The sequence below is a fragment of the Crocodylus siamensis genome, chromosome 7, assembly GCF_052110815.1.
Source record: "Crocodylus siamensis isolate JL-2025a chromosome 7, ASM5211081v1, whole genome shotgun sequence".
In the NCBI taxonomy this organism is placed as follows: domain Eukaryota; kingdom Metazoa; phylum Chordata; order Crocodylia; family Crocodylidae; genus Crocodylus; species Crocodylus siamensis.
Window position 1 is genome coordinate 8840868 of NC_143401.1, and position 24264 is coordinate 8865131.

The 24264-nt window shown below is 42.7% G+C and overlaps 1 protein-coding gene across 1 annotated transcript in view; it reads left to right on the forward strand.

Moving 5' to 3' along the window:
- The window catches only part of AGO4 (argonaute RISC component 4), a 30874-nt gene extending 12144 nt beyond the window's left edge, over positions 1 to 18730 (forward strand). Inside the window, exons 11-18 of the mRNA XM_090056911.1 lie at positions 173 to 306; positions 4221 to 4405; positions 4686 to 4845; positions 7463 to 7778; positions 9184 to 9318; positions 10816 to 10917; positions 11157 to 11356; positions 14880 to 18730. Of these exons, the coding sequence (XP_089913037.1) occupies positions 173 to 306; positions 4221 to 4405; positions 4686 to 4845; positions 7463 to 7778; positions 9184 to 9318; positions 10816 to 10917; positions 11157 to 11356; positions 14880 to 14988 (1341 nt within the window). The 3' untranslated portion in view covers positions 14989 to 18730. The remainder of the gene's footprint in view (positions 1 to 172; positions 307 to 4220; positions 4406 to 4685; positions 4846 to 7462; positions 7779 to 9183; positions 9319 to 10815; positions 10918 to 11156; positions 11357 to 14879) is intronic.
- Positions 18731 to 24264: the final 5534 nt, after the last annotated feature.

The following is a 24264-nucleotide window of genomic DNA, read 5'->3' on the forward strand; positions in this document are numbered from 1 at the left end:
ATAGCTGACTTGTAAAATTGCCTGTTATAATTCATCAGAATTATAATATGCCATCAGTGCATTGCAACTTAAATGTTTATAATACACACAAGCCTTTTGAGAATACTGTTTGCTGCCTTACCAGCCTGAATGTTGTTTTTCATTATTATAATTTGCTTTTGTCTTTACCTAGAACAAAACAGTAGCTACACCAAACCAGGGTGTTTGGGACATGCGGGGGAAACAGTTCTATGCTGGCATTGAGATTAAAGTTTGGGCTGTTGCCTGCTTTGCACCTCAGAAACAATGCAGGGAAGATTTGTTAAAGTAAGTAGCTTCCTACTTACAGCAAAGTTATGCACCTCTTACACATTTATTACCACATTTTGGAAAGATAACGTGCACTACACTGGGATAACCTGATTTAAACTCCTCTAGCCCAGGAAGCGATGAGCCTATGGCAGCTTTGCTATTCCCAACTTTAAGATGTAAATATTAAAGTCTACAGTCTAAATTGGCAGATTTCTCTAAACTGTTATCTAACAAAAAGGGATTAAGTTGCTCACACTGCACTTGCATTCATCCTTTGGAGGAAGCTCTTACCTGCATATTCATTCTTTTTTTTTTTTTCCTGCTACCTGTGTTCTGTAAGTGTTTCTCTCCTGATTCCTGTGTCTTTTTTCTTGACCCTGACTTGCCTTTTGTTTTGCTCTTTATCCTTGAAGAATCCCCACTCCACATATACCTGAGTTTTTCCTTTTCCTCTAAGCTTTCTAATGGCCAAATGCCCTAAGAACCATCTCCTTTCATTGTGCTGTATTGACAAGGGCAGTTAGACTACAAGCTGTTTATGACATAGTAGTGTGAAAACTGGGTATATTTCTCTGAGATCTTCAGTGGTCTTAGGCAGCATTTTCCTGAATTGACTTTTTACACAGTTCAGGTGACTTTTCTGGACTTAAATTGGTTTCACATTTTGAATCTAATGCAGATTGTTTGGTAGGAAGTTCCATAAACATATGATGGTTTGCAGAATGTTAAACTTAAAATTGTTTATTGCTTTGTCCTGTTAATAGCCAATACTTCAGTGTAATGTTAGAAGCTTTGATTATGGGTCCCGAAGAGAGAGAATAGTTTTTACATGCATGATTTTTGGATTATAGCAGTCTGGCTCAATTCTACTAAAGCAAGCAAGCAGACTATTTCAAGAGCATTTCATGAGCCTTGTCAGTACTATGCTGGTTTCGGACAGTGGCTGCTTTCTTAATTGCATGTGCTGGAGCTTTCAGTCCATTCCAGTATGTGAGCAGAATAGACCTGGTCAGGTTGGAGAGGGGACGAAGCTTTTACTGCAATCCATAAAATGAACACAGCAAGACATTTACAGTAAATCTGATCCTTCAGCTGGTGACAGATGCAGAATGCTGTCTTTTTGCTTAGTACAGACATCTCTCTTTAAGATATAACATCTTGGTTGATGAATTGTTGGGGGAATAATTAGCAATGTCCTTAACGCTGTATTATTTTCTGGACTTTGTCTACTTTATAGATTGAATTTGCTCCTGGGTTTTATGCACAGTGGAAACAAGTTAGGTAGTCTAAAAACATAAATGGGTTTCTTAGATTCATAGATGTTAGGGTTGGAAGAGACCTCTATAGATCATCGAGTCCAACCCCCTGCATAGGCAGGAAAGAGTGCTGGGTTCAGATGACCCCAGCCAGATGCCCATCCAGTCTCCTCCTGAAGACCCCAAGGCTAGGGGAAAACACCACCTCCCTTGGGAGCCCATTCCAGATTTTGGCCACCTTAACTGTGAAGAAGTTCCTCCTAATGTCCACTCTAAATCTGCTCTCTGCTAGCTTATGGCCATTATTTCTTGTGACCCCCAGGAGTGCCTTGTTGAGTAGGGCGTCACCAATTCCCTTCTGTGCCCCCATGATGAATTTATAGGCAGCCACAAGGTTGCCTCTCAACCTTCTCTTGCGGAGGCTGAAGAGGTCCAGGTGCTCTAGTCTCTCCTCGTAGGGCTTGGCCTGCAAGCCCTTAACCATACGAGCGGCCCTTCTATGGACCCTCTCCAGGTTATCCACATCCCTCTTGAAGTGTGGCACGCAAAACTGCGTGCAGTATTCCAACTGTGGTCTGACCAGCGTCCGATAGAGGGGTAGTATCACCTCCTTGATTCTGGTTGTCATGCAGCTGCTGATGCATGATAAAGTGCAGTTAGCTTTTCTGATGACTTCGTCACGCTGATGACTCACGTTCATCTTGGAGTCCACTAGGACTCAAAGATCCCTTTCCACTTCTGTGTTACCGAGCAGGTCATTTCCTAGGCAGTAGGTGTGCTGGACTTTTTTCCTCCCCAGGTGCAGCACTTTGCATTTCTCCTTGTTAAATCACATTCTGTTGTTTTCTGCCCATTTGTCCAACTTGTCCAGGTCTGCCTGTAGTTGTTCCCTGCCCTCCGGTGTGTCCACCTCTCCCCACAGTTTTGTATCATCTGCACACTTGGACAGAGTACACTTCACTCCCTCGTCCAAGTCACTGATGAAGATATTGAAGAGTATCGGTTCAAGGACCGATCCCTGCGGGACCCCACTGCCCACTCTCTTCCAGGTCGATACTGACCCATCCACCACTGTCTAGGTACGACCCTCTAGCCAATTTGCCACCCACTGGACTGTGTAATCATCCAAGTCACCGCCTCTTAACTTGTCCACCAGTACGGGGTGGGATACCATTTCAAAAGCCTTCCTGAAGTCTAAGTAAATGATGTCAACCCCTGCTCCTGTGTCCAGGTGTTTTGTAACCTGGTCATAAAAAGAGACCAGATTAGTCAGGCATGATCTACCTGCTACGAACCTGTGCTGGTTTCCCCTCAGCATAATTTTTCCTGCTGGGCTCTCACATATATGAGCCTTAATAACCTTTTCAAAGACTTTGCCAAGGATGGAGGTGAGACTGACTGGCCTATAGTTGCCTGGATCCTCCTTCCTCCCCTTCTTGAAAATAGGGACCACACTGGCCCTTTTCCAGTCCTCCGGGACCTGGCTCTTGCACCACAAGTGCTCCAATATTCTTGCCAGTGGCTGTGCAATGACATCAGCCAGTGCCTTCAGTACCTTCGGATGGAGCTCATCCGGGCCTGCCAACTTAAATGCATCCAGTCCTTCCAAGTGACTCTGCAACATCTCAGGGCCAACGCTTGGTAGTCGGGCACCCAGATGCTGCCTCTCTACAATCCCATTGTGAGACTAGTCTGGAGCACTGAAGCAAAGAATTCATTGAGGATTTCAGCCTTGTCCCCTCTGTCTGTCACCAATTGCTTTTGCCCATTCAGTAGTGGTCCTATTCTACCCTGGGCCTTCCTTTTACTCCGTATGTATCTGAAAAATAATTTTTTGTTATCCTTAACTTGGGTTTCTATGTATACATTTTAATTCAACCATAATTATTGTGCTTAAACAGCAATTTTGCGTATTGCTGCAGTTTCAGTGGCTCGCTTCCTATAATAAATTGTTTCACCCCCAGCAATACTAAATGGTATTTGATGTGGGTGTAGTGAGTGCTTTTTAATATAATAGGTCATGTATATAGCTTTTGGATGGGTGGACAGAATTCCCTTCCCTTGCTCAAATAAACTCCATATGCTTTTAAGGTGACAGTCTGGTTGCATGCAAATACCTGACTTCAGAGAGTAACTCTTGTATAAGAACTTTCAGAATAAGGTACTCTTGTTCCTAAATCCAGTTGCCTCAAGCCATGCCAAAGGCGCTTGACTTACGTGACAAGATCATGGCCAGTTCAGTTTCCAAAATTTCAGTGATATGAATTTCTTCAGCAGAGAAAGCTTTTGAACACTTGTAATGTATGGGGGATGTTAATGTTTAGGTTAGTTAGACGAATGAACAGGAATCCGCCAGATATACCAATAAGTTGTCTTTGGTTTGGAAATGTGCATTAAACATTTCAGCTGACTGTCAGTTTTCTAAGTACTTGTAAAATCCTAAAAAGCAAAACTGATATAGTTTCTCCCAAGATAAAATAAGAATTTTACCTGTGAACGCTGTAATATAATTGCTTAGAGTTTTTTGGTGGTACCGAGTGACAGTGGTATGAAGTAGCTTGCACTGTAAGTACCCAACTGCCAGAGGATTCAAAATGCTACTAGAATTATCTGGACTGGTTTGCCAAATAAGTTCTTTTTTTTTTTTTTTTAAATACTCCTTTCGTTTTACAGGAGTTTTACAGATCAGCTGCGCAAGATCTCCAAGGATGCAGGGATGCCGATTCAGGGCCAGCCGTGCTTTTGTAAATACGCCCAGGGTGCGGACAGCGTGGAGCCTATGTTTAAACATTTGAAACTGACTTACGTTGGCCTGCAGCTAATAGTGGTGATCCTGCCTGGAAAGACACCTGTGTATGGTATGAAGAGGAGATTTAACATCCCACATAGTTAACTTGTTGTACGATACATGTACTCATGTGCTTAATGAGGAGATGGGTAGAGCGCATCAATGCCTTTGGCTAGGATGAAGCTTTTCTTAGAAGTTGGGCAGTTGTCATTGTTTTGTCAACATACACACTTGGTACCAAAGAGCAGACTGGAATTTGTTGAGTCTTTTGGCACTTAGTTTTCAGATGTTTTACGAGGGGAGGAGGAGGTTCATGTAATCAGAACCACTTTCTTGCTTTCCTGTTGCAGCTGAAGTGAAGCGTGTTGGTGACACTCTCCTAGGAATGGCCACACAGTGTGTTCAGGTGAAGAATGTGGTGAAAACGTCACCACAAACTCTATCTAACCTTTGTCTGAAGATAAATGCCAAGCTTGGGGGAATCAACAATGTGCTCGTACCTCATCAAAGGTGAGATCAAATGTAAAGCCTTTGTATAGGTGTAATTTAGCAGACAAAGTGATTATTTTGGTCTGCCTTTTAGTAACCAGAATGATACCTTTGAACATAATGTGCATCTTGAACATAGTCTGCTTGCGTATTAAATAAGACCACCAGGGAGGACTATACCTCGGTTGCTTGGGGCTGTAGGGTGGCGGTCAGGAAGGCCAAGGCGGAGATGGAACTGGGACTAGCTAGCTGGATCAAGGACAACAAGAGGTCCTTTTTTAAATACATAAGGGGTAGAAAGAAGGTATCGGGTAACATGGGGCCCCTACAAGACACACTAGGAAATCTGGTCATCACACCAGACGACAAAGCTGCCTAGTTAACAGCTTCTTTGCCTCCAATTTCCTGAGCAGGGACCGGATCAGCCCCCCACCAGGACCCCTGCAGGCCTCAGGGGAGGCACACCCAGGCCTAGGGTCAGTGAGGATCTAGTCAGGGAACTTCTGGAGGGACTGGACGTATTTAAATCAGCTGGTCCAGACGATCTCCACCCCAGAGTGCTGAGGGTATTAGTAGGGGTCATTGCAGGGCCCCTGGGACAGTTTTACAAGCACTCGTGGTGCTCTGGTGTGGTGCCAGAGGACTGGAAAAGGGCCAATGTGGTTCCCATTTTCAAAAAAGGGAGGAAGGAGGACCCAGGAAGCTATAGGCTAGTTAGTCTTACCTCAATCCTTGGTGAGCTTTTTGAGAGAATTATCCTGTTGCATGTCCGTGAGGGGCCAACAGGGGAGATTATGCTTAGGGGCAACCAACACGGGTTCATAAGAGGCGGGTCCTGTCAGATCAACCTGGTGGCCTTCTATGACCAGGTCACCAAATCCTTAAATGCAGGGGTAGCAGTGGACATAGTCTTCCTGGACTTTCGGAAGGCCTTCGATACTGTCTCTTACCCTGTTCTCATTAAAAAAACTGGGGGACTGTGATGTCGACACCTAGACAGTCAAATGGGTCACTAACTGGCTGGAGGGCCGCACCCAGAGAGCGGTGGTGGATGGGTCATTTTCGACCTGGAGGGATGTGGGCACTGGGGTCCCCCAGGGCTCAGTCCTTGGGCCCGCGCTGTTCAACATCTTCATCAGTGACTTGGACAAGGGGATAAAAAGCACCCTGTTCAAATCTGCAGATGACACTAAGATGTAAGGGGAAGTGGGCATGCTAGAAGGGAGGAATAGGCTGCAATCGGACCTAGACAGGTTACAGGGGTGGGCGGATGAGAACAGGATGGGTTTCAACACCGACAAGTGCAAGGTGCTCCACCTGGGAAGGAAGAACCAGCAGCATACGTACAGGCTGAGGAACTCCCTTCTCATCAGTGCAGAGGCAGAAAAGGATCTTGGAATCGTTATTGATGCCAAAATGAACATGGCCTGACAGTGTGGGGACACGGTCAGGAAGGCCAACCATTCCTTGTCATGCACCCACAGATGCATCTCAAGCAGGTCCAAGGAGGTGATCCTCCCCCTCTGTGACACTGGTCAGGCTGCAGCTGGGATACTGCATCCAGTTCTGGGCGTTCCACTTCAGGAGAGATGTGGACAACATGGAGAGGGTCCAGAGGAGGCCACTCACATGATCAGGGGGAGTAGGGCAGGCCCTACGGGGAGAGGCTAAGGGACCTCAACCTGTTTAGCCTCCACAAGAGAAGGCTGAGGGGGGATCTAGTGGCCGTTTACAAACTAGTCAGGGGGGACCAGCAGGCACTGGGGGAGTCCCTGTTCCTCTAGGCGCTACCAGGAGGAGTGACTAGAAATAATGCTCACAAGCTGGCAGAGGGTAGATTCAGACTGGACATCAGGAGGCGCTACTTCAGTCAGGGCGGCTAGGATCTGGCACCAACTTCCAAGAGAAGTGGTGCAGGCTCCTACCCTGGGGGTCTTTAAGAGGAGGCTGGATGAACACCTTGCTGGGGTCGTTTGACCCCAGTATTCTTTCCTGCCATGGCAGGGGGTTGGACTTGATGATCTGCTCAGGTCCCTTCTGACCTTACCAACTATGAAACTAAGACAAATGAGAATGCATTGTAATTGAGCGCTGAAACTATGTGACACTATTTGGTATGTTAATTGGTAAAGAGCACCTTGGGAGTTCAAATCTGCCTAGAGATCTGACTAAAAGGGTTGTGCCAAAGGTTAGAGTAAAATAAGATGGCAGAGCTCTGAGGTTCTCTAGGTTCTCAGTTACATGCAGCAGATTGACCAGAGCTCTAGTCTTTTGTGGACACTTGCATTTAATATTGTCCTCCAGCAAGGGAATGTTATTTTTTAATGCCTTATTGCATATGGTGCACCTCTAACAAGTGAGAGAAGTGAAATGGGCAAGCAAGTGAATTGTGGCAGTTACTTGCTTGTAATCTCACCTCTCAGTCTGCTTTTGGGTACTGCCTTTCCCATTTTCCCTGCTTGCCCTCTCTAGGTCATAAACTCTTTGATTTCTCTGCAAAGTGTCTAGCATGCTTTTGGTTCTAGAGATTATTTTAAACTATTTTCCTAACCTTTCTTTGTCAGATGACTTGCTAGGTGTAATTTTGTTTTCCCTCTCCTGCCATTTTTGATTAAGCCTTTTTTTTTAAATTGGACAGGCCCTCTGTATTCCAGCAACCAGTGATCTTTCTGGGGGCAGATGTCACTCACCCTCCTGCTGGGGATGGAAAGAAACCATCTATTGCTGCTGTGGTAGGCAGTATGGATGGCCACCCTAGTCGCTACTGCGCCACAGTGCGTGTGCAGACTTCCCGTCAGGAGACCTCCCAAGAGTTGCTGTACAGTCAGGAAGTGATCCAGGACCTGACTAACATGGTGCGGGAGCTGCTGATCCAGTTCTACAAATCCACCCGTTTCAAGCCGACTCGGATCATTTACTACCGGGGAGGAGTATCAGAGGGGCAGATGAAACAGGTATTTTCCAGCAATGTCCCCTTGGGTATGAATGACACCTTGTGCTTCAGAATGCAAATATTAATAGAAATACATTCTTGCTGGAGGGGAAGTGTCCTTAATGGACAATGTTCTGACAGCCTCTGCTCCCTTTTACATATATTATCCACTAAGAGAGAGACTCTGTTGCCAACACATCTGGCTCAGAGTAGCTTGACAGCTTTGAGCTTCAGTTCTGAAACAATTAGAGCTTGCCTACCTGCAAGTTAGAGTGCAGCACACTTCTGAATAGAGTTTACAGTGCAATAGCCAGTTCATACTGACTCCCTGTGTGGAAGTTCTCAGTGCCTTTTTATAAGGTAGATCACTCTGCTTTGAAAGGAGCGCAGTTATCTTGCACTTAGGGACAGGCTGTATTCTACCTTTTTTAAGTGTGTAAGTAGAGTTAGCTTCCTAAGTGCAATTCTATTCCACCCTGCTACAGTCCTTGAAAAACAGTTAATGCAAAAGGTGGGTGGGTCCTCCTCTTTCTTGCTGCTTTTTCATGACTCAGTCTTAAGCATGAGATGGTGGTATGTTACAAAAGTAAATGCATTTGTTGATTTTTTTTTTTTATTTTTAGTTTTTTTTTTTTTTTTTCCAGGACTTGAGCAATGTGAAATAAAATCTCACTTAGGTATCCAAGTCCACTTAGATGCCTAGTAGGTGGAACAGAGTCTGGCCTTTTGTGTACTATGCATGTCCACATGCAGATTTATTGTAGAGCAGCTATTGCACTTGCAAACTCCATATCTTTTGGCTTATTGCATTTGAACTTCCAATGTAGATAAGCACCAGAACTCCTCAAGACTAAAAATGTGAATCTTGTAAATGTCTGGTCAGCCCTTTGTATAGTACTTTGGAAGATGGAGTGAGTGCATTTAATCCCATACTAAGCGTCTCATCCCAGGGACTGCCACAAGAGGCTTTGTCACCTTCACACAGGCATTAAAACCCCAGTACAGATTTCTGAAAAAGTTACATTTGTTTTGACATAAGTCAAAGTTTTTTCCATTATGGGTGAAATATTCTCTATGGCATTTGCATGCCACATTCCTCCCTGTAGGGACTGCATGTGAGAGATAAAAACATGGGATCCTTTAGGCTGTATGTAGGTAGCTGACCTGTTTGTATTTCATGTTTAACGTAACTCCCCTAGAAAATTCAGGTGAGAACACTGGGCTTTTAATTCAGATCTTGAGGAACAAGTTTCCTTAGTTCTAATAAGCAACATTTTGAACTTTCCTTATGCTCTCCACATGAGTGACAGAGTGCAATTATCTTGTTTTTAAATTTTCTTCTTCTTTATAAAATTGCACCCATTCAGCAGAACAAAGAGGATACTATCGCCTATATGACTGCAGCGCTCAACTCTTAAATCTTTTAGGTTGCGTGGCCAGAATTGATAGCAATCCGGAAGGCCTGCATTAGTTTGGAAGAAGATTATAGACCAGGAATAACCTACATTGTTGTGCAGAAAAGGCATCACACCAGACTCTTCTGTGCTGACAAAACTGAAAGGGCAAGTAATTTTAAGGAGAAATTCTGTTAATGGGTGAACAGCTGGGTAATGGGTGACATTCAGGTCACTCACTAACACAGTGAGTTAGTTCTACTTTGCAGGATGAAGTAGTTCATAACAGAGTGGGCTTTGTAGCAGGTGATCCATACCACCAAGCTGAGGGATCAGTAATCTTGCCTACTTTGTCTAAATAAATAGGAGAGACTTTGCTCATGTCACAACCTCCACATAGCCGTGGCCTTTCTTCTTAGAAAAGTTCCTTGTCTTAAGTTTGGTTGATGAATGTGAGACCCAGTAGGATGGTATATACAAGACTGCAGAAGGAATCTAAGACTTCAGTAATGTACCTAAATTTATGCCTTGCTTTTAGACAATGGACAAGTGTTACGTTTGTAAACCTAAATACATCCTTGTAGTGCTGAAAAGCAAGCATACATCCATTTGAGCTGTTTACAGCACTACAATGAGAGTGAAAGTGATAATATCAGTTTTAGAGATGATTTTCCCAATTCTACAGCACTGTGTGTAACATTTGTACAGCGAGAGAGCAACTGCCTTTCTGATAGGTGAACTGTCAGGGTGCCTTGCTGGGTCCCTGCTGCTACTGTTTCTTGAAGAGTCCTTGAGAGAACAGGTCACTGAATGGTGGAGCTGGGCAGGGGCGGCTGTTATGGCAGCAGATCTCCAGCTTTGCTGACTCTGGCTGTGACAGAGCCACCTTTTTGTGGGAATTGCTGCCACTGCTGTAAGGGTCCTGGTTTTTGCAGGGGCTTTTAAAGGGATGACAGCAATTCTTGCACCCCAGCAGATGTCTGGCATTACCAGAGATAGTATAGTGAGGAAAGCAGTTCTCCTTGCTCCTGCCAACCCCACGGGTGGTAGAGGGCTATCTTTAGCACCTGTTGCTTTTCTGCAGCTGCCCACTGATCACTGATACCCTACCCACTTACCTGGCAGGAGAGAGGGCAGGCTGTCAGTGATAAACCTCCCATGGTCAGTGTGGGGCCTAAGGAGCATTTCTGTATTATCTCTTGGCTGGAGAGCTTTCCTTTGAGGCAACTTTGTAGCCCTCCAGTGGATGTGGGGAGGCTGGAATGTCTCTGTAGCCTATATTTTTGTAGTGTTACAAAGTGCTAAGACATTTTGTAGCATTGCAAATGAATATTTGTGGAAACTCTCACCCTACAATTATAATGATGTTTAGGAGCAGTCATGTTTAAACTATAGCCTGACTGGGATTTTCAGATAACCTTACACATTTCAACCATGTTAAAACTGGTAAAGGTCTGGGATGGTGGGGAATAGTAGGGTTTTGTAGCAAGGCTCCCAAAAATAAATGCCATTTCATTTTTTTTTTGTTTTTGAAAAAAGGAGTTCAGCATTTCTTCACCTTCAAGAGCTCTAAATTTTACCAACAGCTTAAAATCAGTTCTAGCAAGGGAGTTCCATAGCACTTGTAGAAGTAAATATGCTAATTCTATATTTTTCTCCCTGTAGGTGGGTAAAAGTGGTAACGTACCAGCAGGCACTACTGTAGACAGCACCATCACACATCCTTCAGAGTTTGACTTTTACCTCTGTAGTCATGCAGGGATTCAGGTAATCCACCGGTACTGCTGAGCTTGTGTTGTGAGAGCAAGATACCAACAGCTCTCACTCAGGGATGGTAGCATCTTACATTTTCAACTTGAGCAGCCTTGTAGTTGCATCAACTTTACCTTTATTAAAACCCAAAGATTTGGTTATGAGATGCTGACCTGTCAGTAGAGCATAGAAACTGCCTTATGTTGATGTAGAGGGGCCGGAGCTTTAACCACCTTATCTGCCTTCTCCCCCAGGGAACCAGCCGCCCATCTCACTATCAGGTCTTGTGGGATGACAACTGTTTCACTGCAGATGAACTGCAGCTGCTGACTTACCAGCTGTGTCACACATATGTCCGATGTACACGATCAGTCTCCATTCCAGCTCCTGCATACTATGCCAGGCTGGTAGCATTTAGGGCAAGATACCACCTTGTGGACAAGGATCATGACAGGTGAGCAGTCTTTTGCCCACTAGTAAGGCCTTGCTATCTGTATGCTCATCAATAGACTGTTTAAACACATTTGTCCTTGTAAATGAAGAGTAAAATATAGGGTACAAGAAGACCTTTCCAAATGAAGCAGTTTAGCCATGGCAGGATGTATCCCTTCATAGTGGATCCACTCTGTTGAGTAAAACACATGTCATCTGTTGTCACACATTGGACAGAGGTCTGTTCCAGCTGGATCACAGGTGACAGGTACTGCGCCCCACCTGGACTCCGCTCATTTGCTTTTAACACTACTCGTACTTGCCATGTCCCTGTCCAGATACCATATTTATTCTGCACTTTCTTTACCCATGTTACTCTTTGAACATACTGTTCCATCTACCTTTCTATGTCTTCTGTCTCTAATAAATCTGTATACATTCATACTACAATCACCTTCTCCCTTGACATTTCTCCCAGTGCTATGAATTTTAGCTTTTTTTTAATACTTTTCTCTATTCCAGAAATTTTTATACCCTTCTGTGTTCTAGTAGGTGAATTCCTAAGTCTTTTGGTATTGAAACATGATCAAGCTGGTTAGATGCTCCACCTGACAATATCTCAAACAGTATCTTTTCTAAAATGTCATATCTGTTCATTGTCATTCCCATCCCCGCCCCATTGCCAGCTAGTATTACCTTTATCCACAATCTCTGATCATCTCTGCCATCTCTTGTTTCATTTTCCATGTCTTCCTGCTGTGCTGCTCCCGATGTGCCAATATGTCATCGTGCTGCTATCATTCTCTTCATTCTTTGCCCAGTGTCTTCTGCTGCCTCGGCTCTCTCTCTCACTCTTTGTTTCTGTGTTCTCTCTGTCATCCTCAGCCCTGTTGCTGTTCTGGTTATTACTCCTTTTGCTTTCATTTTTATGCCCACTTCATGCTTACTTGCCACCACTGCCCTTTTTTTGAGCTTTGAGTCTCCCTCCTCCACTGCTCACACCCCAAATGCTATCAGTCTGTTTTATGCCTTTAAGGCATTGCTTAGGCTTTCAGTGCTGATGGGAACCCTTTTTTTTCTGTGTAGCACTTAAAAAAAAATAAATAAATAAAAAGGAGGGGGGATGGAGGGGAAGGAGTGCTGGACCAGGAGGTATCACAACACCAGTCAGGCCACCACTCAGAAAGGCCAGAGGAAGCTCTGACACCCTCCCCTCGTGTTAGAAATGCTGATGGGAGCCCCCGTCCTCCTTCTTTACTATATAGATTTCTATATCTATATATATATCCTTATATCCACACACACACTTCACCTCCAACACTCTGCCAAGTTTGGTTCACTTGGCAGCTCAAAGCAAACTAAAAACCTGTAATACAGTTTGCACCACGTGCCTGCTCACCTATCTCCATACCTGTACCCCCACCCACTGCCGTCTTCAGAGGGTCTGCTCCTGAAAAAATCTATGGTAGACCCCTCTTCACTAGAGATCTGCCATTTCTTTCTTGTTGTCTTCTTCTGTCTTCTTGTAGTACCAGTGCATTTCACTTAGTCCCATTTCAATACAGTGCTTGACTGTGGGGTCTGTGCATCTGTTTTATGAGCAGATTCCTGGCTTTCCACAGTACATACCTGAAGCAGGATATGAACTGATCGAAGAGAGCTGTCAGGGTCCCTTGCTTTCTGGTTAGGTGCCTGTAGAGAACTGCTTCCCTGGTCAGGTTTCTGAAATCTGTCACCACCAGGAGGAGCACATGGACTTCCTTTCACACCTCTCTGGCACATGGGTAGTCCAAGAAGAGGTGGTTGATTATTTCTGCCTGCCAGCAGCAGGTTTGTTGTGGGCACTTTGATGGACCTCTCTGCCCTGTGCTGTTTTTTAGGACTTTTTTTTGGGTTCCAAGCCAAATTGATTCCAAATCGGAGTCGTTCAAGAGTCATATATGGCCCTACTATCAGCAAACATCCGCCACCCCCGCGTGGGGCTTCAGATGCTTACAAATCATTTGGCAGACATCCTACATGGAGGCCCAAGCCTGTGGGCTTGGGCTTGGGATGTCCCTCAGTTTTGCTTGCGCTCAGCCATATGGCTGTAGGAGCAAGCTAGGGAGGAGTTTCTCATTTCCATAAAGTCAAAATAAAGTGGGCGTGAAGCCAAGATCTTCCAACTGGAAATGAACCTGCCAGAGAAACGATTATTCCCAGTGACAAGAATGTTGGTTAAACTCGTGCACAATCCTCAGCTAGAAAATTACATTGTCAGGGGGCTTAAAAAAGGAAATATTTATTGCCAAAAGTAAAACCTTCTATGAGGAAAAAGTTTAAAAATCACTTAGATTTATCACTTTAGACTTTATGAAAATGAGAAACTCCCTCCTTAGTGGTCATGGTGTTTCCCCTTCCAGGTCATGGTATTCTTGGTCATGGTGTTTCCCCTGCTGAAGGTCAACATAATCCATCTGAATAAGATATGGTAGTGCCTATTGTGCATGGTCCCCGTCCCCTCACCCCCAGCATCAACTCTTTCAGGTCATAGTGAGTCACTACACTGCATACATTTTGACTTCTTTTTTGTTCCCATAACTGAGCTGTGCCTTTCTCTCCCATTTCCAGTGGCTCCTTTTTTTTCACTAGCCTTAAATGCCTAGTGGCTGCAGCAGCAAGAAACTGGAGGGAAGCTGAGGGCAAAGGAGCTACCAGATGTATTTTCCTTTTTGTAGCAATGGGAGAGGGACAGATTCAAGGCAGATTCAAAGTAATTAGATTCTATACATGGAAAATTGCAACACATTTATAAATTTGGTATATATAAGATCTAATTATTGGGGAGGGTCATCTTATTATCAGAGTCATCTTATATTCGAGTAAATACAGTACTAAAATGAACAGTTAGGACTTACTTGAAAATCTGAGGTTGTGATTAAAAGAGTTTCTTTGTTACAAAAACAGACCTTTGTGTGGTTGGCTGGCTTTTCAGTCTCTTCTTCCCTCTTGGAAAAACAGAGATTTACTTTATTTAAATTCGCAAATATAACCCCCTGACCCTCCCTCCGCCTTGTTTTCCTGGACTGTATTGAAGTTAACACATATAAAACCACTATAAAAACTGGGTTTCCTCCTCTCCAGCTCCTTGCTCACTTAAAACTGAGGTTCTTGTTACTGTTGCTAACTAGAGGTTGGAGGAGTTTTTGGATGTTGTATTTGAGCCAGCATTGATCAGAAGTATGAGCCTAGATACTGTAATTTCTGATCCTACCTTTGTCCTGATTCCTGGCATCATTGTATATTGGGGATCCTTACTTTACAGGTGTTGGGGGCTAATGAAATCCTTGGCTAACCAATTCCATAAAATGGTAACACATTCAAATGATAAGTGGTATAAAGGCTAAGAGGATTAAAGTCTGTCCCGCACTGACCTGTGCTCATCAGCTACTAGCCCAAGTTTGAGCTCAGAGACCAGTTTATCCGTGTAGCCAGAAAAATGAATCTTGACTAACTCAGTATGTTCATTATACATCACCCTTTCAATGTATCTGCGTGTCTTACAGTGCTGAAGGCAGCCATGTTTCAGGACAGAGCAATGGTCGTGACCCCCAGGCTCTGGCGAAAGCTGTACAGATCCACCATGATACCCAGCATACGATGTATTTTGCTTGAGAGCATCTGGGAAGATGAAGTAGAACCGGCAACCCACGCAGTCCTGAAATGTTTTGAAAGCCTACTGCATATAGTCAGGGCCCAGTTTATTTCAGACTGCCTATTACCAGCAGCTCTGAACATTCGCACTGAATCTATACTTCACAGCAACGTCTGATGCACCAACACAATTGAGCCATTTGTTTTGTTATTTTAAGTAATAGAAATTCATAGACTGTCTCTTCTGATGCATTGGACTTGAATTTTTACCTCAAGGCGCAAAAGGCTGATCACTTTGAAATTTTTAAAGGACTTGGCATGAAAGGTTTCTATTTGAATATTTTGCTAGCTATGGTTTTTAAGTTATCTTTTCATCCCATTCGTTTATCAAGATAACTAATTCCCTGTCTTCACGCACTGCTTAGTGAGCGTGCATAGAATGTTCTTCTCCAGTTAAATGTAATTGTTCTATTATGTGGGGCCATAGTTTTTTAATAGCTATTTTAGACTTCACTACTGTAAATGCCTTTTAACAAATATTAACTTTCACAGGTATTGCAGTTTTTTGTCAGTTTTCCTAATTATCTTTTTAATCTCTGCAGACTCTGGCTGCAAAGCAATTGCACTATACTGCAAATTGAACTAGGTGGTTCTTGTTCTGTGAATGTGCAACATAACCAGATAGTGGTGATGCCTGTCACCAGGTTTTAAATGATAAATGGTTACAAACAATACTGCCATGATATGGTAGCAAGTACTGAACCATCATTTCCCCCCTTTAAAAATGATAAAAACATTTTAAAAAAAATTAGCTTTTAGATATTTTTCAGACTTTTACAAAAATGCCCACTTTATGCTGCTGTGTGGTTTGATAAATCTAAGTGATTTTAAAACTTTTTCTCATAGAAGGTTTAACTTTTGGCAATAAATATTTCTTTTTTTAAGCCCCCTGACGATGTAATTTTCTAGCTGAGGATTGTGCATGAGTTTAACCAACATTCTCGTGTCGTTTTCTGAACACACAATTTGGCAGTTTCTGAAACCAATCAGAAAAGACGCACTTCCATGCTTTTTTTTTAAGAATTATTTTTAACTGTTTTATAGTCACTGTTGGTGTCCTGTCTACCACTTTTTTATAAGTTTGGGAACTAGGTGTTCTGTGTAGGAAAGGCTTGCCAATCTGTATAGTTCTACATGTGTTGTGTGCTAGCAACCTAAAGGCTTTACCAGCATTTTAAACTCCCCCCCCCCCATGGGAATCTAGGTTGCACACACTACTGCATTAAACAGCATGTTTTAAACAATCGTAAATCTAATATATTGATCCTGTCCCAGCCTTGAAATGTAAGGTATTTTTAATTTGCTTGGCTTTTTTTTTCAACTGAAATGTGTAATAAGGAAGAGGGACTTGGTTTCATTTAATACTTTTGGAACCCACAAACATGGTATGTTAAGACTAGGTTCCTTGTAGGGTTAATGTGAATTAGCACAGGCTGAACTCTTATTCCTAGATTCAGAATAGCTACCACCACCACTTTGGAAACTAAGAAGAGTTTGGAAAGTCAACAACAATTGCACTGTGGTCTCCGACATTGGTGTGGAGTTTGCTGCTAAATTGTAAATTGTCTGCTGTTCCAAAGCTTGGAAACCAGCCCTCTCAAAAGCTTAGCAATAGGAAATGCTGTTTTTTTTGTTTTGTTTTGTTTTTTCCTTCGGTCTTTTAAATAAGCTTGTAAATAAATGAAAGTTTACATTTCTAAATGCTGTCTTTCAGTTGTACCAGAGTACACTGAAGTTAGTCTTCAAAACAGTTTTATAACCTTCTTTCAGAGTTGTATGTCTCATTAAAATGAGTTTAAACATTCTTTTCTGTTTGCAAATGGGACTGAGGCAAACTCTGCTCCTGGCACGTAGTGTAGACAGGTTTAGATAAGATTCTTTTAAATTTGTTAAACTTTTTTTTTTCTTTTCTTTAAAGAATACCTCACTTGTGTAATAAAAGATCAGGACATGGTGGGAGACTGACCGCTGCTTCAGCTAGATGGCTGCTTTTCATACTATTTGTTCAGGGAGAATACAAAAAAACCCTTTTAGGATGAACTTTGACTGACCCAACATATGGAGAACTTTGGCACCTTGAAAAGAAATTGAGAGCACCCTTTAGGTGATAGATCAAAGATCTTTGTGTGGATTTGTGCACTAAGTGAGAATGGTGACTTACTAGTCAGGGTGCATAAGAAAGAGACTTAATTTTTACCACCAGGTAGTTAGTTGTCCAGTGCCAAGCACTCCTAGTTCAGATTGAGTGAAGTGAGAGCCTCTCATTTGTTTGCCTGCAACTAGACTGAATATTTGACCTTGAAGTGTACGGACTGTTAGACCTCAGCTAGTCTTGGAAAGTACAGTAAGAAGTTGAACTCTATATTTTGTATTAAAACATCACAAAACTCATCCTGGGAAGGATAGTGCTGTCACTTCAAGAGGCAGAGACAAATGAAGAACATTTAAGGTGGGAGTTGTCATTGCAGGGCAGTTGCAAAGCTAGTAACTGCAAGATCAAAGTTTCAGCAATACTGTTGTACGCAGTTCTGAAAGCTGGGTCTGGAGGTTGAGCTTGACTATCTGAATTAATCCCTTGGGACTGACTGAATCGTTATGCATGTGTCAATCAATGGGAAGATGTGCATTCTGTAGATGTAGTTCTTAGGGTGTTTGGTTTGTTTTTTTTGTTTGTTTTTTTTTGTTTTTTTTAAATAAATAAAGCCTGTTGGCCACTGTTTAGCTATGTGGTGTGGAAGATTTTAAATGTAGCAAAGTTTAAAGCATTGGGGGAAAGGGGTGGTGGTTATTAAAGGACAGTAAAAGCCCCATTTTGGAACCAATTCCACTTTCTTGGTAAACAATTGAATTCTGAACAAGCTCTGGAAAGAACTTGGCCTGTCTCAGACATTGACAGGCCCAGCTTATCCTTACTGTAAGTACTATAATTTAGCATAGTGCCTGTAGCTGCATCCAAAGGGCATAAAAGGTTGTGATATACAGGCAAACATGATTCATGCAGTATGCATCTTGTTCCAGACACAAGTGTCAGAGCTTATTTACTATATCAAAAGCTTTGCCCTTCACATGGGTAAAGGCATCCTTTTTGTTCAGATACAGTGTTTAACAAAATTTCCCCCCCAAAACTACCTTTGTGGATGTGCTGTAGGATTTTTTCTTGCTCAATAGCAAGGGAGTAACTCTACTTTCATTTTAAGAAAGCAGAGTTTGGAGGGCATTGTATCAATACTGTTTCAACTGCAAGGTTTTTTCCTTGTGAAATTTGAGGAAAGATCTTGTAATATCACTTACAGGTTTTCTTATACCTTGCTATTGACATTTTCATATTTCTATGTCTAGAGGCTGAGACTTCAATGTAAAATGTTTGCATTTGTTCATTTTGACTTATGATGTAATTTTTTTGTTTCTATATTGTTAGACTTGTAATGTTTAAAATTGTATTTTATTAAATTTGGACTGGATGTATGTCTATAGCAATACGAGGTACTCTTTCTAAACTGTAATGGGTGGGTTAGCAGCCCCATGTTGCGATAAGATGCTGGTCGTGTACAATTTGCAATGTATTTTTTTTTAGCCTGCAGGGATATTTTGTGTTCATGTGTCCAAAAAATAAAAAAAAAATATTGGCATTCTTGTGCCAAATGTTCTGTTTTTCCTTGTTGATGTCTAATAAAAATGCAATGTACAGAGTGAGCAACAGTTATTGTTGCTTGTAAACAATGTCTTCCTTACATTATTTAAATTGTAAATTAAGTCTTGCACATAATGTGTAACCTGTGGAACACATTCCCAAAAGAGACTGCTCTCCAGTGCTTAGTAAGAACTAACCCAAGCCCTCTACCTCCCCTTCCCCCCCCCCCACTAAATACTTAAGAATAACACCTGCTGTTACATTTAAAAGGGATATAAACCAGCTTGCTTCAGAGTGCTTGGGCTAACCTCTAAAGGATAGGAGACAGGAGGAAATCCTACCTATAGGCAGGTCATGCTATAAAGGCTTTCTACCCTTTTCCTGAAATACCTGGTAGTAGCTTTTGAGACTATGTAGACTAAAAAGCAAACTTTCTTTGATTCACTAGTAATTCTATTTTTTTCAACTAATAATATAGAAAAAAAACCAGAGCTGTTTAAGTTCTCAGAAGAATGAATAAAAAAATTGAGGGCTAGCTTCCCCTCTAATAACTGAAGCATATTTCAGCACTACAAGCAATGTGACAAGGGCAAAGATGTTTTGGCTGGGCAAGAAGGAAAAACATCTGTGTCTATAAATAAATGCCATATGCTTGACTTAAAATAAGCTGTGTCTATAATAACCCAGCACTTCCTATTTGTAATTCTTTTTCCCCCTCCTTTTTTGTAGTAAAGCTTCTGTATATTTGGGAGTAGAGGCTGCTCACCATCAGACAGGCTTTGTCTTCAAGTAGTACTTCAAAGGCAGCAGATACTAGTAAGAATTTTCATGCCAGCTCTGTCCCAAAACGCTTACAGTGAAATTAAGGTGAAAAACCATTCAGATTTGAAATCTAGGGCTGCGGGGTGCTGTGAGATTTATGTATTTATTTGTAAGGGTGCCATGGAATATTAAGTGTACAAACACCTGGACAGAATTCACGAGATTAAGCCCAACGATTTAAAATTGTAAATCATAATGCCAAAAGCATTCTGACCTGTTGTAGTCTTTCTTCTTTGCAACAGAAGAATTTCTTTAGTATTTTTCTGTAGTCAACAAATGAGTGACAGCTAAGAGCTGGCATTTTCCAAGGGGTGCCAAATTAGATGAGGATCACTGATTTGGGCAACTGGGAGCTAAAAAAGCTAGAGAAAAGGGGACAACTTGATGGTGGAGGCTGCCTGCTTAACTGGGAAGGGTAATGTCATTAAAGGGCTAATATAACTTTTAGCCCTTTTGATGAGGCCTGAATTGTAGGGGGTGAGGAGGGATGAATGTGGTCTGTCAGGCCTCTAAACAAACTATGAAGTTATTTACCTAGTTAGTAAGGTGCCTTTATTTGTGGAGAGAGTGCATGATGTCCACAGCAGACTCTCAGGACCCCAATTGTCCTTCAGAGTAAATGCCTATGTAATCCTGATGTCGTAAACTTGTTGCTGGTTCTGCCCTATTGTAAAAACAATAGATACCTGATCTTCACCATTTTCCAAGATGTGTTTAGAACTAAGGATTGATTACAAAAAAAGATGATGTATTTCCATGAATGTTCAATATATTTAATTTTGTGGGGAATATTGGCTGCAGAGGGCAACTGGGTTCCAGCAGTGAGTTGCTATTGGGACAAAAGGGAACATGGCAACTGCAGAGAGCTGGAGACAAGTTGGAAGGAAGAACAACCATCTCCTCCAGCTTCATCTGTCCTTTGATGTCTTCCTTGAGGTATGACATGATCCAGACAGCTTGTATTTCATGGGTTTCTGCTTCCTGTCGTCTTTACTATCATCACGGGAGTCTACTTAGCTTGGTTACCACGGTCCAAAGCAGGCTAAATCCATCAGTCATTCCTCTAGATTTCCACCATCCCTGTTGCTCTTGCATGTAATTATAATTTATGGATCAGGTCCTCAGTAGTAAAATAAGCATTTAACAATTTGGCAGCAAATGCCCCCCAAGCCTTCCTGGTAGCACAGGTAAAGTTACGGACAATTCCAGTACGATCCCTTCTTTTCCAATAATGGTTTCTACTATGGTAGGATTGGTAGAAATTGTACCTGAGCATTTTCCAAGGGGTGCCAAATTAGATGAGGATCACTGACTTGGGCAACTGGGAGCTAAAAAAGCTAGAGAAAAGGGGACAACTTGATGGTGGAGGCTGCCTACCCGTCGGAAGAATGAACTTCTTTCTCCTTCAGCAATATCAGTGCTAGGTCTGTTTGTGTAGGTGATTAAATCCTTTTGGAATGATACAGAACCTGGTACTGCATCTAAGTTCTGTTACCTGATTGTCTTTCTGTTGAATCATTTAGTGATGATGCTTTGGCCAGTCTGGTGGGCATCCCCAAACCATTGAAGCCTCAGCTATGCATTTGACCCTCAAATTACTGGTGTTGTGATGACAGCTGAACTAGAATGATTCAGTATTGATGCTAATCTAATTAATGGTTGACGATCTAGTCTTTTATTTAAACTACAGATGCTTGATTGCTGTGCTGGGTGCGGTCTGAAAAACTAGTCCTTGAGCTGCTGTTTCCCAGCGAAGAGGTAAGACTCTGGAATCCTCTTGGCTGGAGTAGGGAGCATATGACCGGGGGAGGAGGGGAGGGTAGTTAGAGGTGCAGAAATGCCAGTTGTAGGATTAATCGTAGAGAAGAGGGGACCACCTCTGTTGCACTTAAGCAGTGAAAGATCACCCTTGAACCTGACCAAATTTTAAAACAGATAAGCTTCAGTGTGGTTCCATTAAATATGTTGCCAATGCTGCTAATCCATTCTATGTTTATGACTTCAAATACAAATGGTGTCAGCATTTTTCCAGTCAATCTCCTTTGTTCAGAGGGCTCCTTCTAGCTTTCCAGGTTGAAGTGGAAATGACTGTGGATCACTGATTATTGCTAACCCCCTTTTCCTAAAACACCACTATCTGTGTGTTCATCTGTCCATATATATTCAGAAAGAGTAGGCAAATCTTTTGAACAGAAAATGTTTTGACTTGGGGCTGCTTGAAATGCAGAAGTCTGTTCTTCACCTCCATGATACTACTTCACTTCTTCCTTAAGCAGCAGGGGTCCATGTTCTTCCCACTATGTTGAAAGAATGTATTGGTTATCGGTACTGATTTCCATGAGGGTTAAACTGAGGAACAAGGGTGTATTATGGAGTCAGTGGTGGAGCAAGGAATGGAACTCTAAGTCCTGACTCCCCACCCCTTGCTCCACTTGCACCAAATTGCAATGACATGTTTTTAATTAGTTTCCACCCATCTGAGGACTGATCTTGGAAGAAATTTGTGAGCTATGAAGGTTCCCTTTTTAGTCGCTGATAGCTAATGCAGTGGGGATTGATGAGATCCACTTCCACGTAGTGATCCCTGGTAACGAACGTCTCTGATGGCCAAGAGCTCCCAAATCGACAAAAATGCCAAAGCCCACAAAGATAAAGATACGGACATAATTTCTGTTGTGCAAAAGAAGCTAATGCAGTGATGGTGGTATGCTTCCAAGGAGATGCTGAACACAACAGACCCTGCACCATAATTGTTACTTTAAAAAAAAAATTTCTAAGGTCCCATTTCTGCCATCTAGTATTGGTTGAGGGCAGGGTCTGCCTTGAACTCATGCTCCATCTACAGGAACAAGATTGTATGATCAGGGCTTGAGACCATGAGGAAGATGTCTCGGGTTGGAGCATGCTGCCATAATCAACTCTCAGGGTTTCATTTGCCATAGTTTGATTCTATCAATAATTACATCAGGGATGGGTTCTGCATTTATGTGCAAGGCAGAGGAACAAGTTTACAGTTGTGAACACAAACGCACCTCACTCCCTGCACTGGCTCCTTAGATGCTGTTGATGCTACCGGCTCCAAGGAACTTTCAGCACTGAGGTCTGCTCGGAAATCCTGGATAGTTTTCAGCACTGAGGTCTGCAGGATAGTTTTCTCTTGCTGCTGGTGTGTGAATCACTGATCTGGGTAACTGCCATTAATCCAATCAGGAGTTTCCTCTATAAATCCTTTCTATGCAAATAGGTAAACAGGCCCTGGCTACTGACCAGACTGCGCTGAAATAGATTTCCTAGGAAGGTTGGGGCATCTCAGTCGCTGAAATAAACATCTGTCCAGATGGTTTAGATGAAGCTGAACCTGCCCTGGGATAGGAAGAGGGGTTAGATGATCTCTTGGAGCCCCTTGCAGCTCTATTTCCTATAATTCTAAAACTAGCTTGCAGCAAACAGACCTGTTCTGAGTATATTTTCCTTTGCTAAATTCCATGACCCATGATTTAAAACTAAGATGAACACTGGTCCTTATTTTCCATTGTTTCCTGGGCTGCATTGAATTCACCTGAAATGATGCCAGTGAGCTCTGTGCTGCTTATGGGAAGGTCATACATAAGGTCACCATTTCAAATAACTCTGAAAAGTTATTTAGAGAGAGCTTATTTAATATTTTGGTGTAGAAACTGACTGCCTTTGGCCAATTGTGCTAATCCAAATCCAGACCAGCTTCTGGTTCTACTGGATCTTGCTATCTGTGACATGCAAATTTCATCATAAAAGGCTCTCAAGAGAGCATGTTATTCTTTGATGTGCTTCTCAGTCCAGTCCTTTAACTGCAGGATAAGTCCTCCTTGCAATTTTAGATTACTTTGTGTTAAGGAAAATGAATGATCACCATCCATACCAGTGCAAATCATGAAAGGCCACCTTAATCATCCAGCATGATGCTACAGCAAACACCTTCTGGTTCTCATTTTCGTGACCCCTTTCCAACCTGGGCATTCTTCTGGAAGTAAAGCCCTCAAGGGAACACAATACAAGCTATCACTGCAGCAGCCATGGAGACTGCTCCTCAAGCTAGAGTGAGGAAAAGCAAACTGCATTTTTCCTTGTCTTAAACCCCGGTGAGGCCCTGAATGTAGATTCTCCTCCGCTTCCCTGAGGGGAGGATTGCCATTTGACCTTCCTTTCCCTAAGGCACCGATACACCAGGTATCAATGTTCCCATATGGGAACATCAGCATCATTTTGCTTAGCTGGGTCCCCGTCATCTCTAGTTGGCAGTGCTTTGGTGGGATGGGAAGTTAATCAGTTCTGAAATGGGACGTGTGGCAGCTAAAGGGATCTAGCTGGATGGAGATACCAGAGTCTCAGGCCTGTAGTTAGACGGGCATGCCACAGGGCACCCCCCCCCCTTCCACCTACAGCACCATCTGCTATGCAGACTCAGGACAGATGTACTTCCTGAAACACACTGCTTGCAGGATCACAAGATAATCAAGTTTTCAGAGACCTTTGCCTGCCACAGCTTTATAACTGCGGTGCTCTTAGCCACGGCACCAGCAAACGTGCCCCTGCTGTCATACCAACAAAGGGGTCTGCCATGTGCCAACAAGACGCGTACCAAAATACTGAATAAAAGCTGCAAATAAATAAGCATATCCCCTACTGTTCACTCATTAGCCTGGCAGTGAAAATGAGTCTCAAAATAAAAAAAAAATTCCCCTGCCAAACAGGCTATAATCCCCTTAGGAAACACAAACTGTTCCAGTTTCTGTGAGATGACAGTG